The 16,034-nt window shown below is 38.6% G+C and overlaps 1 protein-coding gene across 1 annotated transcript; it reads right to left on the bottom strand.

Annotated features, from left to right (window-relative positions):
• Nucleotides 1-2,894: 2,894 nt before the first annotated feature.
• LOC149098125 (neuropeptide Y receptor type 6-like) lies at nucleotides 2,895-11,103 on the bottom strand. The gene is made up of 2 exons (XM_089278495.1): nucleotides 10,670-11,103; nucleotides 2,895-4,388 (listed from the first exon to the last, which is right to left on the bottom strand). The coding sequence occupies exon 2, from the start codon at nucleotides 4,370-4,372 to the stop codon at nucleotides 3,362-3,364; it is 1,011 nt and encodes a 336-aa protein (XP_089134621.1). The 5' UTR covers nucleotides 4,373-4,388; nucleotides 10,670-11,103; the 3' UTR covers nucleotides 2,895-3,361.
• Between the last annotated feature and the right edge of the window lie 4,931 nt (nucleotides 11,104-16,034).

Genomic DNA, 16,034 nt, shown 5'->3' with positions numbered 1-16,034 from the left:
AAGACAGTTTATTTCCGACAGGCAACATACACAGAGGTCGGTCACAGCTTGAGACCTGCATATTGCGTGACGGCCCTTCGTTCGTATGTTGATTTTAATCGCCGCACTATCGGAGGTTTAGAAAGGGCCTTTCTCGTTTAAAATAACGCGCATTTCAAGGGCTATCGATAGGCACCAAGCGCATGTTCATACAAGGATCTTTGGCGCGTGAATTCGGTTTTGTACGTCGTTATAACTGCGGACTCGGATCAGACAGTCTGTTATGAATTGCGACTATTTTTAGAGACGTATTGTGTTTATATCAAGCTAAAGAACGCTTTAATTTTTCGAGACAAAGCTTCGTAAGAAGATAAATGGGTTTTGAGCAGAATTGTAGATGATTTCACTTGCATCAGGTTTACGTTTTCAATGTTTTGGGTACCCAAAACACTAGGGATTTGTGACAGCGTTCGGGGTAGTTCGGGGGGAGGGACGCGGAATTTTGTTGAATGACGATATTTTGAACGTCCGGGAACTTTGAAAACCTTTGTCATAAAAGAAGGTATGTTATTAAATCACTATGCATGATAGAAGTTGAATTATTATTATTGTTGAATAAAAATAATTGTGGTTGAAGTTGAACAAATATTGTTGTTGAATGAAATTATTTTTGGTCGAAGTTGAACAAATATTTTTGTTGAATGAAAAGAATTTTGGTTGAAGCTGAAAGAAAATGCGTATTGTTGAATATAAATATAAAATGTTGAATATAAATATATGTTGCTGAACATAAATATAAGTTGTTGAATTTTGCAACATTTGGCGCACCATAAACGCGCTGCTGTAAATAATTGTCGAGATACGTATATGACTTGACTAGAAGCCGGGTTCGATCTCTGTTGTCAAAACTACCTTTTGACCCAACAGCTCTCGTCAGTTACTGAAAAGTATTTCTTTAAGTAAAAGTAAGAGTCTGGTGTTTAGCATTTCGTCGCTTAAAATTGTTCTTGTGTTTTCAACAGGGCCCCTGGTCTTCAATTATGAGCTATATTCAAGAGGCAATTTCAGCGATTCTCAAGGCAAATGCTTTTCTCGGATGCTTCCGGTGTCACAAGATATTGATTGCCGGCTTGCTTGCGCTGCGGGGGTTAACATGGATGGGGTAGGGGAGGCGAAAAGCGGGAGGAAAAGGGGGAAACAACGTTTCTCTTCTCTCTCACCCCTCCCCCACCCCTCCCCCTCCCCTTCTCCCTTCCCCGTCCCCCCTGTTTTATGCCTGCAACACAGGCAAGTGATATTGCTTCTTCTTTATAATTTCACGGTGAAACTCCCGCAGGACCCGGTGAGATCAAAGCGTTCTGGAGAAGTAACTTCGTGCCATTCGGCGGATGAATGATTAATTAATTTATCATAGTCTTCTACATATTAAACTGCACTGGCGGCGTCACAACGGATATGTACAACTTTATTTCCTGTCATTTAACCTCATGATCTACGTTGTTGTCTCATCACCAAACGCAAAGAGAAAGATTAGTCATACAACCTAAGCCATAAATCAACGAGGTGTGCGTCCTAGCATGTACAAGCTTGGAATTCAATTTTATTTTGTTTTTCTTCCTGTAATGATAAAGACTGAATTTTTGCGTGTGCTCTGGTTGCACAACAATAAACAACAGTAAATGGTTTGGCACAAGCTTTTGCTTTTTAATTACATTCTATCAAATCACTCTGTTTGACTATGCTCGAGAATTATTTAAGGTAGTTTTTCTCGTGTCCTCATTCCTGTGTAGTAAATGGTTTGTAAATTATTTTATTCCATGTTAAACAACACAGGGCTTCCTGTTGTTTTTCTCTTCCATATCGTTTTAAACCATTATTTGCATAATTTGCAACCCTGTCACTAGTTTTTGACTTCAATTTTCATGTGAGGACGAGAGGAGGACAATTTAACGAAAGCGGGACATAAGCCACTATGCATTAGACCCCAGCTGTTAACTGAGAAAAGTCTCCGTGTCTGTAGACACCTCAGTGCAAAAATGATGTGAACAAATGAGCTGATTCACTGCAGTAAAATGGAAGCGCCAAAGCGGTGCCTTGTACTGCAGTAAAAAGCATGGTAGCTTGATAACAACCGTATTTGTGACTAGAATGTTCAACTTCTTGGTGTAAGTCAGTTTAATGCATACATTCATTTGGAGACACGCAACTCGGTTAACACTCTAGGATTCATATTTAAACTCTGCTAACACGCAGCTTGTCAAGCTTATTAGAATCTTATTTACTTTGGTTATTCAAATCGAGACAAAATTCATTTTTTTATCCTAAAGCAGTGGCAGTTCGTAGGTGAATAGTTTTTTTAGCCGGAACCATTTTGTATGTTTTTACGCAAAAATCAATGATTATCGAGAGTAAATAAACCGTAAAAAAGGTTATTTGCAGTTGACACCACCAACGTTTCAATCTGTTCATAAGCTTTCGTTTATCGTAATCTACCACAGTGCAGAACGACTTGAAGTTTTCCAATTTTTATAGCCCACTGTGATATAGAAACGCAAATTGTCAATCTAAATAGAACGTAGTCCACTTCAGTCTAAACAGCGTGTTCACTTTCAGAAACGTTTACTGACTGAACGAACACAGTTTTCACGAGCGAGTTTACCAACCTGTGTAGAAAGGGGCACCAATCACAGAATATCTTTTCCTGCAAACGTGCTGCTGCTAATCACTTGCCACGGAAAAGAATTATCCAAAAAACATTTAATAAAACGAGTTAAATACCACTGGAACACGCACTTCTAAGGTCCAACATGAAGTCACGATGTTCAAGTCAGTCAAACTGAGACCAGTTTTGCTAGCTTCGTTTTATTATTATTATTATTATTATTATTATTATTATTATTATTATTATTAGTGGTAGTAGTAGTAGTAGTATCAGTATTAGTATTAGTATTATTATTATCTTTATTATTATTGTTATTATTAAAATTATCATTTTTAAGAGACGATGATACCATCGTCTCTTGAATAATTATTATCACTGATTCTATTTATTTATTTTTTGCTCTTTTACACTTTAAAAAGCAAAGATTTATTTCAAATAGCTACTGAGAACAGTTTACCCTAAACTGCGAAAAGAGTTAAACGAAAACTGTCATAGAATTAAGTCTTTTTACGCTCAAATTGTATTTCAAGCATACATCCATATTCAGGTTCATGTTTTAAATCTAACTGATTCCTATGGAGACACATGTTCTTCTAGAAGCATTCTAAGCGAATTTACTCCTGAATATAATTCGGAATAAACAGTTTATCTAAGGTGCGTTTTCGACTTACGATTTTCTCGGTGACATGTTCATTGTCAGCTCATCAGTCTCAACTATCATCAAGCCCAGGCGAGCATTTCCCTAAAGGACTGGCGAAACCTCTTATTGACGATAGAATAAATCAATGGGTTACTTGCCGAATTGAGGATATAAAAGAAGAAGCAGATTCTGAACATTACATGAGAGTATTTCACGAATACGGGGTTAGTAAAGTAGAACAAGATGAGTATACGGAACAGGCTCAAAGGGAAAACTGAGATGGCGAACACAACAATCACTGGAGTCATGATTTTGTTGAACCTTTTGATGCGTGATTTCACAAGGGTTACTTGACTGCTTTTGAAAGTTCCGCTGAAACTTTGATCCGCCATCTCAATATGAAACGATTCGCTCTTGTACAGCTTGCGTTTGATGGTGCAATACGTGACAAAGATCAAGGACAACGGGATGACATAGGTAAACAGGGACATGGCGATGCTGTAGATGAAGCTTAATATAGGGTTTGGCCAAATTGGCCGGCATATGGGCTTCATATCCGGTGATGGATAGTACTTGTAAATAAGGACCAATGGCAGCGAAATCCCAAGGAAAGAAAAGAGCCAGATGGCAGCACAGACGAGTCGTGGCACTGCTGATGATCTGAGAACCAGTCGAGGGACGTCGGCCCCCAAAATGCGACGCCTTTCGAAGGCTATGGCAGCAATAGACCAAACGGACACACCAAAAAAGATGTCGATTAGCGGGAAAATATAACGACATGTGAACTCGCCAAGCGGCCAGTATGTGAATTGTTCTCTGACTACACCAAGTGGGAAAGATATAAGAAGCGTTGCCAGGTCCCCGATGGCCACATTCCTGATCAACGTATTGGTAGGTGCTATGTTCAGCGTGCGGTGCTTTGTAATAGCAAAGCAAACTGCGAAGTTTCCGATGATGCCAGCAACCGCAATTATGCATTCAATGGTAAGTCGAACGATAGTCAACCAGGCTGGCTCCATGATTATGTCCACTGTTTGAGTCGCTTGAGTCGTATTAGCAGCTTCTCCGACAGTGGTGTTGTTGAAGGGCATCGCGGAATCGGCCAAACTGCAAGGGTTACAGAATGAAGCTAAGTGCAGTTGCAATGTTCCCGGATCTTAAATAAAAAGGGCGGAACAGGTGCTAACCTATTGAAACTGACTAAAAATGATTGTTATTATTGTCAGGTCAGTGTGTCCAACAGTTATTAAGTACGACAAGTAGACGCCCCGCACTGTTTAGCTCTGATTAATTTGAAAACGACACTGCAGAAAATGTGCACGGGCTAAAATCCAAACTTCCATTTTTAATGCCATAGAAACATTGAACATTAACAAGCACTACCAAAGAGAATTTACGTTTAATTATCAAACTAAACGACTAATTTTCCTTAATTTTCTACTTGGTGAATTCGAAAAAAAACTGAAAACGATCTCCGTGTTTCTTCGAGTTACAGAAATAATCGTTAAAGTTTTGTAGGGCTCTACAAAGCTGTGGAAACAGTTTCTCGCTGCTCGCGTGCTCTGTACATAGTTTCTCGTTCTCCAAACGTCCCTTTCGTCTTTCCATGACTTCAATTAAGCCCGGAATATGTTTTCTTTTTTAATTGGAAAAGGGTTCTGGAAATTGAATTTTGATAAAAATTGTTTTGCAGTTTTATAAGAAAATGGAAAAGTAGTCATAAAAAAGATATATGATTGATAATTTTGCGCTCTCTTTCCACTTAAAATGCCCTCAGGGTTAGGTATACAATAAGTGGCTTTTGACTTGTATTCGTGACTAGTATTTGTCGCCCAATATCAACATTGTTTTATTTCGATGGATAGAGTGGCACATCCGTGTCAGATGTTACTGAATCTGTTAAACATCACGGTCCATTTTCTTAAATTCTGAAATACTAAATATTACCTTAATTGTTCAGCATTTAATCTGCTTTAAACCACTTTCGTTGACAAGGTCAAATAATTCACTTAGTTTTACTCTGAATTGGCCGGAAAGGAACAGGCTTAAAACATATAGAGTATGCCTCTTATCACGAATTACGCTACGTAGAAGAAAAATAACAGATAACAGAAGAATCGAGATTCACATGAAAATACTGAAGTTGAGTCTTTTTTTTACCTCGGGGGTCTTTCCGATAATCTGCTACAAGAAAAACCGGCACGTGCACTTTGGGATCAGTCACGGTATTTTGAGTTATTTTGGCCACATACAAAATTACCTTTAAATGGTAGGAAACTTGAAAATAACAGTTTAATAAGATAGAAAAACACCAAAGAGATAACGGTAAACCATAAAGGAACAAGGATGGCTAAGGATGGAGAAGATTAACACGGATTACAAACAACGAATTTGAAAAATTGAGGCTAAACTTTTCAATATGCGCAAACTGTGACGGAGCTCCTTTAACAACAGCACTCTGCTAGGCTTCTCTTTATCTACAACAGCAAAGACAACGAGTAAATAACGTAGCCAATTAGAGAACGGCATTCGTGATAGAGCGCCAGCAGATTCATACTAAATAAAATTCGACATAGATGTAAAATGAGGATGATATTACGGGGAATACAATGCGATAAGAGCGACAAACGGCTGTAATAACCCTAATCCAAACGTATTTCAACTACAGAGTAAAACTCATTTGATTTTTTTTTTTCATTATCATTATTATTGCAAATCTTGTTGGTTTATTTTTTTTAGAACGAATTGACCTTAGGGAAAGGATGGGGCAGATATATTAACATCAATATTGTTAAAGGGAATGAAGGACATAATGTTCGGCACATCTTTGCCGAAATAAGAACGACATATCCGGCTAGTGGCTGGTTAAATGAACGGCAAAAGGAAAATTTTAGGGAAAACGATCGGAAGTAAAATGGAATTAATGAAACAATATGGATGAAAACCAAATTTCAAAATCAAAAACAATGGTAGCTAATGGTTTGTAACCTAGATCGATCTAGAGGAGGTTTTTGCCGGAAGAGCTATAAAATTCATCTGTTTTTTATTTATTTTTTTATTTTTTATTTTTATTTTTTATTTTTTTGCCAAAGATGCAGTCCCAGTTTTCAGAAATAACTAAAATGCCTTTTGAGTTGATCTCTTGTTCCCAATCGTGCTCTGTCCCCTCCACCTTTTTTCCTGCCGTCTTTGTAGGAAGCAGGGGGACGGGGGAGGGACGGAAACGGTTTGCAATGTCCAGGTATGCCCAGTCATTTATAACTTCTTAAAAAATATTCTAAAAAGTTCTCATTCTACATTTGGGCGATTGTACTAGTACGAGTGGGAGAAGAATTGGAAGAAAAAACGCGTGATACATTTAATTACTTCACTAGTCGTCTGCGACCCTTTCGATGCTTGGCTGTCAACAGCATTGTTAAATTGTGTTACATGCATGATCTTTATTTTATTTCAACACGGTAAAAAAATTCGTCAGCCAACGCTAAAACTACAAATATTTTCAATTCCTAACATCTAATATAATAAAAAATGTTTGAATGAAAAAGCTGCTTTACACAAATGCCATGCCTATACATATACATCTCATTTGAGTAGGCGTTTAAACTGCCTCAGAGACTCTGCTTCTCTTAAGTTACAAGGTGGACTCTTCCAAAAAATGGCGCCACTATAGCGAAAGTTATTTTATAATAGTTTGCGCGCGGCAATGGAGCATTTAGTTTATTCTCAGAGTCCCTTAGGTTATATGCGGTTTCTTGCCTCTCGAATTTAGAACTTAGATATTCTGGAGCCAACCCGTGCAGAGACTTGTAAACTATCGTAGCTCATTTATGCTATAAATGTGAGCCAATCAGATTTTACCAGAAATTAATAAATTCATGAGGGTCATTGGAAGACCCAAGGACGGCAAAGCACAGTGCAACGCCTATACGATTGTTACCTTTGCGAATCATGCTTGACCTTCTTTTCTCCCTTCCCCTCTGGCACTCCCTTAGTGTGGCGCAGTGGAGAAGATATCTGCCTTGTGAGCGGGAGGCTACGAGTTTAAATCCTAGTGAGACCGAACTTTTTCTTGTTTACTTATTTATTTATTTATTTTAGTTACTTTTTTTTTATTCTTAAACATTTACCGAAAGGCAGCCTTTGCCTTTTCGATGCGCCGTGATGAATTAATAGCTGTATTCCCTCTCAATTAATTAGGGAGTGGGCATTAATTCTCGATGGAATGATATGGGAGGCAGTTAACTATGCCTGCGAAGAGGTGGTGGGTCGACGAAAACTTGAACAGAAGGGTTTGCTTTCAGTGGAGACAGGAAAGATACAGGAAAAGAAAGTTAAAAAGGCGACAATTAACCGCCGAACAAAGAAAGAAGCGCAGAAACAACATACCGAGACAAAGAGTAAATTAAAGAGAAACATCAGAACAGATAAGAGGAACTTTCTGGATAGAATTGCCCAGGAAGTAGAGGAGGCGGCAGCAAGTGGAAACATCAAACAGCTTTATGACATAACTAGAACTTCTCGGGAAAGTTTGGACCAACAGAACTTCCGGTCAAAGATAGGAACAAAATTGTCTTGATGGGTGTGGACAAATAGCTAAGTAGATGAGCAGAACACTTTAAGGAGCTCTTAACAAGGCAGACATCCCCAAGGCAGATACCTGTCTATTGATTAGGCAAGCCCGCCAGGGCAGAAATCAGGAAGGCCATCAAACAGCTGAAGAATGGTAAGGCAGCGGGTGCATATGAGATTCCAGCGGAAGCACTCAAAGTAGATCCAGAGATGCTAGCCATAGCCGAGATGCTTTAATTTATGGATTGTTTGAGAAAATATGGGAAGAGAAGGAGACTCCTACAGAATAGAAAGAAGGTCTCCTGATCACGATTGTCAAGAAAGGATACCTTGGCCTACGTTAAAATTATAGAGAAATCACTCTCCTGTCCATACCCGGGAAAGTACTGAACAGAGTCATCTTGGAAAGGTTGAAAGGACCAGTAGATCTAAGCCTCCAGGATCAGCAAGCTGGGTTCAGGCCAGGCAGGTTATTTACTGACAAGCTCACATGCAGCAATACGAATTATAGTGGAACAGTCAATTGAATGGAACTCACTCCTTTATATGTCAATTTTGTCGACTACAAAAAGGCATTTGACAGCCTAGATAAGGAGACATCATGGTGTACCTATGAAGTTCGTCAACCTGATTCGGAACTCTTGTGACAAATTCAATTAATTGCAGAGTGCTTGATGAAGGGCAGTTGACGGAGATGTTTGAGGTAAAGACTGGGGTGAGGCAGGAATGCTTGCTGTCACCCTGTCTGTTCCCCTCGGCTATAGACTGGATCATGAGATGTGTCATAAACCAGAAAAGACAAGGGATCTGGTGGCAGTTGAAAGGCCTAGACTTTGCTGATGATCTAACGTTTCTTCCACACAACCATCGGCCTGCATCATGCCTCAGCGTAAATAGGAGTGACACCCAATAATTAAACAGGAGATAAAGATCCTGAGGATCAACACAGACACCGATGAGCCAGTCACACCTGAAGGAGAGGAACCGGGGGAAGTTGAGTCTTATTTTTGTTATTTGAACCTATTTGGGCAGTGTAGTGAACAATCCAGGGGGAACAGACGCACAGGAGAAAACTTGGATAGGCTAGGCACGATCAGCATTCAATATTATTATTATCAATATGCTAAAATGGATCTGGAACTCCAGAGAAATCGGAACATCCCCCGTTTGTTTCACTCAAACCTTTAGCGGGTATTGTTAAATGGAGCGAAAACGTGGCGGACAATCAAGGCATCTATTAGAAGATCAAGATCCACTACCGAATCAGTAAAATCTTACTATCGGAAAACATTTATTCAAATAACACAACTTGTATACCAGGCACTACAGTAGTCTCCAAATAGAGTGCATGCAAATTTACCGTGATCTAAACACAAAACCTTAATGCGACATTTAATAGGATTGATTGTTGTGAAGATAAAAGGACATCTGTTGTTTGATCATGTAAGAACTTGCAAGGGCTCTTGGAACTTGCCACTTATTTGTCACTACTAAAAGGATATTGTATAGCAGTAATTCTAGAACAAGGCTTATGTGTACTTGTGAGCGAACAAAGAACGAAGAACGTTTACAGAGATTGTGGACTGTTGAGTTGCTGTCGAATGGGTCACGAATGTGTTAGCTTTAGGGCCTGTTTACAAGGAGAGAGGGTTACCCCAGAAGGCGGGTTACTCTAGCAAGCGGGTTACCCTAGCGCTCACACATTTCTTCTTTTTTCTTTGTCGTGTTTACATGGTAGCTAGGGTTACCCGGGTAGGCTGGTTACCGTATCTGCGTGCTACGGTTACCCTGGCAGGCAGGTTAACTTTTCCCCTTGTAAACACTCAAGGTAGGGTTAACCCGCCTACCCGAGTTAACTTTCTAATTGTTTCCAGACCCTTTGAGTGTAACCGCGCATTAAGTTGTCTCGGGTTGTAGGGTTACCCTACCTGTAAATTTTTGCTTGTAAACCCGGGCTATCTTTTGCCCTCCAGCTAGCGTTAACCCGCTGGCTAGGGTAACCCTTCCTCCTTTTAAACAGGCCCTTAGAGAGAACTGTTGGGAATAAAGGAAATACAGTTCGGAAGGACGTGTTGCTTTTAGAGAACAAAACATGTTTTTCAATTCATTAGTAACTTCTAAAAGGATATTGTATAACAGTAGTTTTAGAACAAGGCTAATGTGTACTTTGTTCTCCGTTCAAGAGTACTTTGTACAATTAAAATTCTGTTCTGCAACATATGGCTATACGTGCTATCTTACTAATTGTTACGTTTTTTCGTTGGAACCTACTTTCGCGAAAATGGTACCTTCATATTTCGCAGGACTTATATTTCCCGAATTGGCCCAAAAATTACGTTAAAAGGAAATACATTTCGCTAAAATTGTTAAAATACTGATCCTCATTAACAAACAGTTAGTATCTGGATTCGCACAAATGAAGGCCATGGCAGGGAACAGAGAAACAATTACCAAGTATAAACGGCTTACGAAGAGCCGGATAGGAATGGATTGTTTCAAGACTGCACTGAAGGATATCTTACAAGAACTGCAGCAAGAAGATGATTTTGATTTAGACGAAGACAGTTCGAACGCCAATAATTATACATAGAAAATGGACAAGATAACTATGCAGTAAACTGACGTTGTCGTTGAATAATTAAAGAAATAGGTAGCAGGGTGTTAAATTTCGCGTAGTTAATTTTCGCAAAACCTTTTTTCCGGGTCTTCAATTTCGCAATTATATGAAATCGCGAAAATTAAGTCCCGCGAAATTAAGTTACTATAAGGTAACTTACATTCACTACGGTAATAAGTATTATCTGGAGCTTTTTACTTACATTAACGTCTGTTCAGAAGCCGTGGACAATCAATTCTTGGACATTATGGAGCGATATTTATTTGGCGGGTGGTTTTTATATCGTTGCGGAATGATTTGTTTTTGTGTTACTCCTCTTCAAGAAGCGATGCTTTGTGGATTGCACAGCGTGTGGAGAACATTTTCAGTCACAAACGGACCCACTTCAGCCACAATTCAACCCATTTTGGTCTCAAAGCTACAATAGCTTAGCCAATGTGCACTATCACGGTTACAAAATATATCAGATTACTAACATCTGCTCTCCATTCAATACAAAGCCCATTCAGCGTTGACACCTTTCTAGAACAGCTGCATTTTTGTTTTTCCACATTGAGATGAAGTTTTAAATGCGTGTTATTTTCAAATTCACCGTGTTTAAGTAATTAGTTTTATTATACGATCCATTTTTCTCGAAATGAGACAAAAGAAAATGAAAAATAAAAACTGATTTACATGTTTGCCGTGTGGGAGTAGGAAGACATAAGTTGATTGATCTCATTCTTAAAGCTGTGAAAGATCTAATGGCTCTGACTTTAGACGGAAAGTTGTTAATTCCACAAATGTAACCCACTGTGGCAGAAACTACGTTTTAAAAAATCGGTACGGGGATCGGGCAGAGCTAATTTGCAATCTATATTTCCAAGTCCATAGTCTGTGCTCAAGGGTTTAAAAAGGCCTTTGAAGTACTCCGGAGTCTGATCAGTCATAGCTTTTTCCTTCTGATATCGGTGGTTAAAAAAATTTATTCCAGTAGTGATTAGCTTCTTTATTACATTGGCGGTTGATTTTTACAACGTTAAATAACAAATAAAGACTTAATTTGCCTTGGCAGAATTCTCCAAATATAATAATTGTAAAAACTATTGTGAAATGTTGAATTTATTCGACTGGACCAAAGAACAGTTTCAGTAATCAAAATTCCACTATTGACTTAGGGATTTAACATTTGTTGACTGTGATCTGTTCCGTTGTAAAGCACACGCGAAGCAGTAGAACACAAGAGAAGAGAAACGCAAGACGTGGTCGAGTGTTTCTCCCTACTTCTTGAGTGCTCTACCGCTTCAAAGTACTTTACAGGACAAAGCACAGTCGAAAGATATGTAAGGTTAAATCCCTTACGGTGGCTCAAAACAGTTTCCAGCACTTTCCAAAAATTAGATTTTGATGGGTCGTTATAACCACTCTCCCTCGGACGTACAAGGGGGTGGGGGGTGCGGGTGGATGCCACACTTCCCATAAGGTTTTTTCAATTTTTGGAAAAAAAAAATTTACTCTAAAGGGCTGAAACATTCAGTAGCTGTTCATTCATCCTCTGCAGAAACTTTGACATGTCAATTGTGCGTCTATCATTTTTGACGTTGTCATGGCAACCATCAAATTTCATGTAGTTTTGGCCAAAAATTAACATAATTATAATTATTTCTGTATTTTTTTCAGTTTTTTTTTATCAATTTGTAGAAATTCACGAATTTGTACATTTCAAAAGCATTCTGGCTTGATTTTGCATTAATTTCCGTTTTTTTTTTTAATAATAGTGAAATCCAAGAAGGTGGATCCAAGATGGCGGGTCAAATGGCGTCATTTGACGTCATATGACGTCATAACCTACAAAAATGATATCATCTTGCAGAGGACGTTCAGGGCTGCCTAATCATTGTAAATGTATTTCGCTGTGCTTTAACAGATCGAAGTCCCAGAAGGGGGTCCATCAACCCCCCGGTGGGATTATGAGTTAGCAGTTGATGCTGCAATGATGGTATCAGAAAACTGCCCAATCATTGGTGAACACGTTGTTGTCATTTTCGTGACACAATCGGTTACCAAAGCAACAGTATGACCGGCTAAAAATACCCTTAATTGTAGCTTGAAGGGCTTATTATTCATAAACGGCAGGGTGAATTTTTTTTATATATTATGAAATTTTGATAGGCAATATAAGACTTAACTTTTGGTAAAGTTTAAAAGAATTCTGTACATAGGGTTCAGAACCACCTAAAATTTTCAAAACTTTCAGGTGGCTCTGAACTCCGTGTGCAGATATTTCAAGAACTTTGCCGGCCGGAAGTTGCGTCTTATTCTGCTAATCAAAAATCGTTCCGTTTTAGAAAACCACGACGGCAACGGCAACGGCAATGTCGCTAAACAAAAGGTTTAGAGAGGAGAACAATGGCTGTGCAAATGCCTTATAATTCTTGGTACATTTCTTTGCCGTCCTCTGCAAGACAACGACGTGAAATGACCAAATCCTGCGTTGTCTGGAGAACGTGAACCACGACGGCTAATTTTCTAAATTTTTATTTCGAATTTATCGATGTGTCTTAAATATAAACTTATTTGTTATATTTTTTTACCAGTTTTGCACAACTTGACAATTTAGGCCAATGGGACTGGCGTTCTTCAAAGCCGTACATTATCAGCAGTGCTAAATCTTACTGACACATAAACATAGTTATCATTATTAGTAAAGAGACTTGCATTAACGCTATAGTTCAATATGATCTTTCCAATTACATTCTAAACTGAAAAATGAAGTTTATGAAAAATAAAGTTTGTGTTATGTTATGTTATGTGTTATGTTACTATATAATTAGCTGTTGTTGGGTTGCAATTTTTATATTAATTTTCCTTATATGTGCGTTAAAATGTTATATCAACAGTAGCTCCCATCATAGGCTATTAACCTCACGGATTAACTCTACTCGTTCACTGGGTCTTAAGGCTTCTTCGAAAAGACCTTTCCGTTGCTTTTTTGAAAGAGAATGATTCGATACGATGTAAAAGAATTAAAATTTAAAATCATTAACCAATAGGCTTCAGCTCAGCTCAGAACTGGTAAAGTGGAAATCAGCCTAAACAGATAACTTTTCTCGTGATTCTCCGATATCCTGTTCCAGTTCAATACCTGTTAAGGCAAACACTCTTATAGCGTCGTTTGCCAAAGAACGAGAAATAGAATGAATGTTTCGATTGAATCATCAAATTTGCCGCAGGCATTAATTATTAAGCTAGGGCTGGCGAGCAGCTATATGGCAATATGGAGCTAATTAATGGTTATTGTGTGCCGAAAACAAGTTACCACACTATTGCCTTTCTAAAAATAGATATTATTTACCGAAATGGACATTCGGTTCCTTCTTGTGCACATGAATACACAGTTTGCACCATTAAAATGAGTGAATAGCTGTTATTGCAGTTATCAGCGGCTTGACACACAAACGAGGCGAAAGGGTCAATTCTGCATTGTATTGACCCTTTCGACTCGTTTCCATGCCTTTTAAAACAAAAGAATATTTGACCGCAGACTCAACTCCAAAAACAGCTATTCATTAGACTGCAATAGCCATCTTAGACGATTTGAGTAAGAAGAACATCTCCTGGTCGTAAACAAAGGGGCATTAGAAATGAAATTTGATTTCAACATTTCTATTGTACCCAGTCTGTAGTTTAGTCAGTGAACAGTTCTTATCACTAGCACTGGCCGCGGGCTGTAATCATTGATCAGTAAGTACGTTCCACACAAACTGGGCCAATTTCTGAAAATGTACACTTTTTTAATGTATATTAAAGGATATTTTTATTCCGGCCCAGGCGGACTATTCTGCCAAAATTTATATTTCCTATATAATTTATATATATTTTATGCCAAATTTAGGCTAAAAATAGTCTTGTGAATATTCAGAGGTTATAGCAAATAACATTTCTGCTTCATTGACTTTGATGGTGCTAAGGTAATTTTGTAGCCAGATAGCGGCAAGAAAGCCATGGAACGTATGGCTATATATAGTGCTGTTAATCGTTGTTTTTTGGCTAGTTTTGCCGTTTAGAGAAATAATTTTTTCACTTTTAAGTTAAAAACATTTAAGTGTATTGTATTTGCAAATTTTTAACGCAAAAATATTTTATTCTTTTCAAAGTCTCAGCCTCCGGCTTGTTTTTAAAATATTCTAAAAATTTCTCAATTTCAGCCTCTATATTCATAATTATATAATATCATGATTATTATAAAAAGAAATATGTGTAATGTTCAGCAAACATTACATTTGTGATTACTAGTAAACTGACTGATTGTCCTCGTCTATTATCGTCTGTAATGTATTTGACGACAAATTATGTTTTTGGAACTGCAATGGTTTGATAAACAGGTATTGCTCAAAATCTTACTCAAGGGTACGTCTCAAAAATCGGAATATCTCTTGCATAGATCGAGCACACAATTAAGAGCCAGTTTAGTAACTCTTATCGACTAGTCTGGCTTCCTTTATAGCTGAGATAATGTATTTTATCAACAAACAAAACTTGTAATTTTAGTGCAATTAACTACATTGTTGTTAACAATGGCCTCCACGCCGCTATGTCTTTTTGCGAGAAGAAGGTCGTTTCCTTTGCGTTTGTCTAAGCAGTAAGTTGGGTCAGATTTAAAATGTCGAAGCCAAAATAAGAAATTCAACTTACAAGAGCTTTCCGCACATCTGTACTCTGTTAAAGCACGCTGTTACAACCAATCCGATAGCCTCCCACGCAGATACTTTTGTAGTATTGATGATGTAATGGTGTACGACCGAAATGAATTATGGTTGTGATCAACAGCACATGGTCAAGTGTAGAGTTGAATCTGTATTGCGTGCACTTATTTTGGTTAAATCCGCATGTTCCACTGACCGTGAAACACGACAACTCTAGGCCTCGTCAATCCGATAGCAATCCCACCTCTTAGGACGCGTCACGCGTTGAAGGAACGCGTGACGAGCCCTAAGAGTGTCTACGTGGGAGGTTATCAATCCGAGCGAGGGAAACTTCTTTTACAACGGTGAGGTTTACGTTACTGATTGATTTGAATATGTAGATTTAGCCAAGCCTAAAAGCGGAACTCCTGATTACAATAGCTTAACCTGGATTGAGCCTGCGATCCAATCGAAAACCTCTACCTGGGCAGCGGCCAACTTCAAAAAAACACATAAGCTCGATGAGGTCTAATATGAGCTCGTGATACCGTCACGTGATACTGATCAGTGGATACCTCGTTTTGACGGGTTTCAATTGGGCATAACATGGATGCCCAGTTGTAAACCCGCCTTCTCAGTCTCTACGGGAAAAGCCGACGTTGTTGCAGAGTGTGACATTTCACGTGAAAGGGAGTGTACGTACGAAGGAACGGACGGGCAATCACATGGCCACCAAAATGTTTTAGCTCGATGGGTTACCAAACTTTCTAAGAAATGGGGTTCCGCTTTCGTGCCTTCGGCGCACAGGAGCTCCTCTAGTAAAGTTAGTGGATAGTATTATATTACTGGTTGATTTGTATTGCATTAGTGGTTGATTTTATTCCACCAGAGGTTGATTTTTAT

Source organism: Orbicella faveolata, unplaced genomic scaffold, assembly GCF_042242905.1.
Source record: "Orbicella faveolata isolate gen_17 unplaced genomic scaffold, um_ofav_v1 contig_46, whole genome shotgun sequence".
Classification (NCBI taxonomy): Eukaryota; Metazoa; Cnidaria; class Anthozoa; order Scleractinia; family Merulinidae; genus Orbicella; species Orbicella faveolata.
Note: the sequence above shows the minus strand (reverse complement) of the source record. Positions and strands in the feature narration are given on the sequence as shown.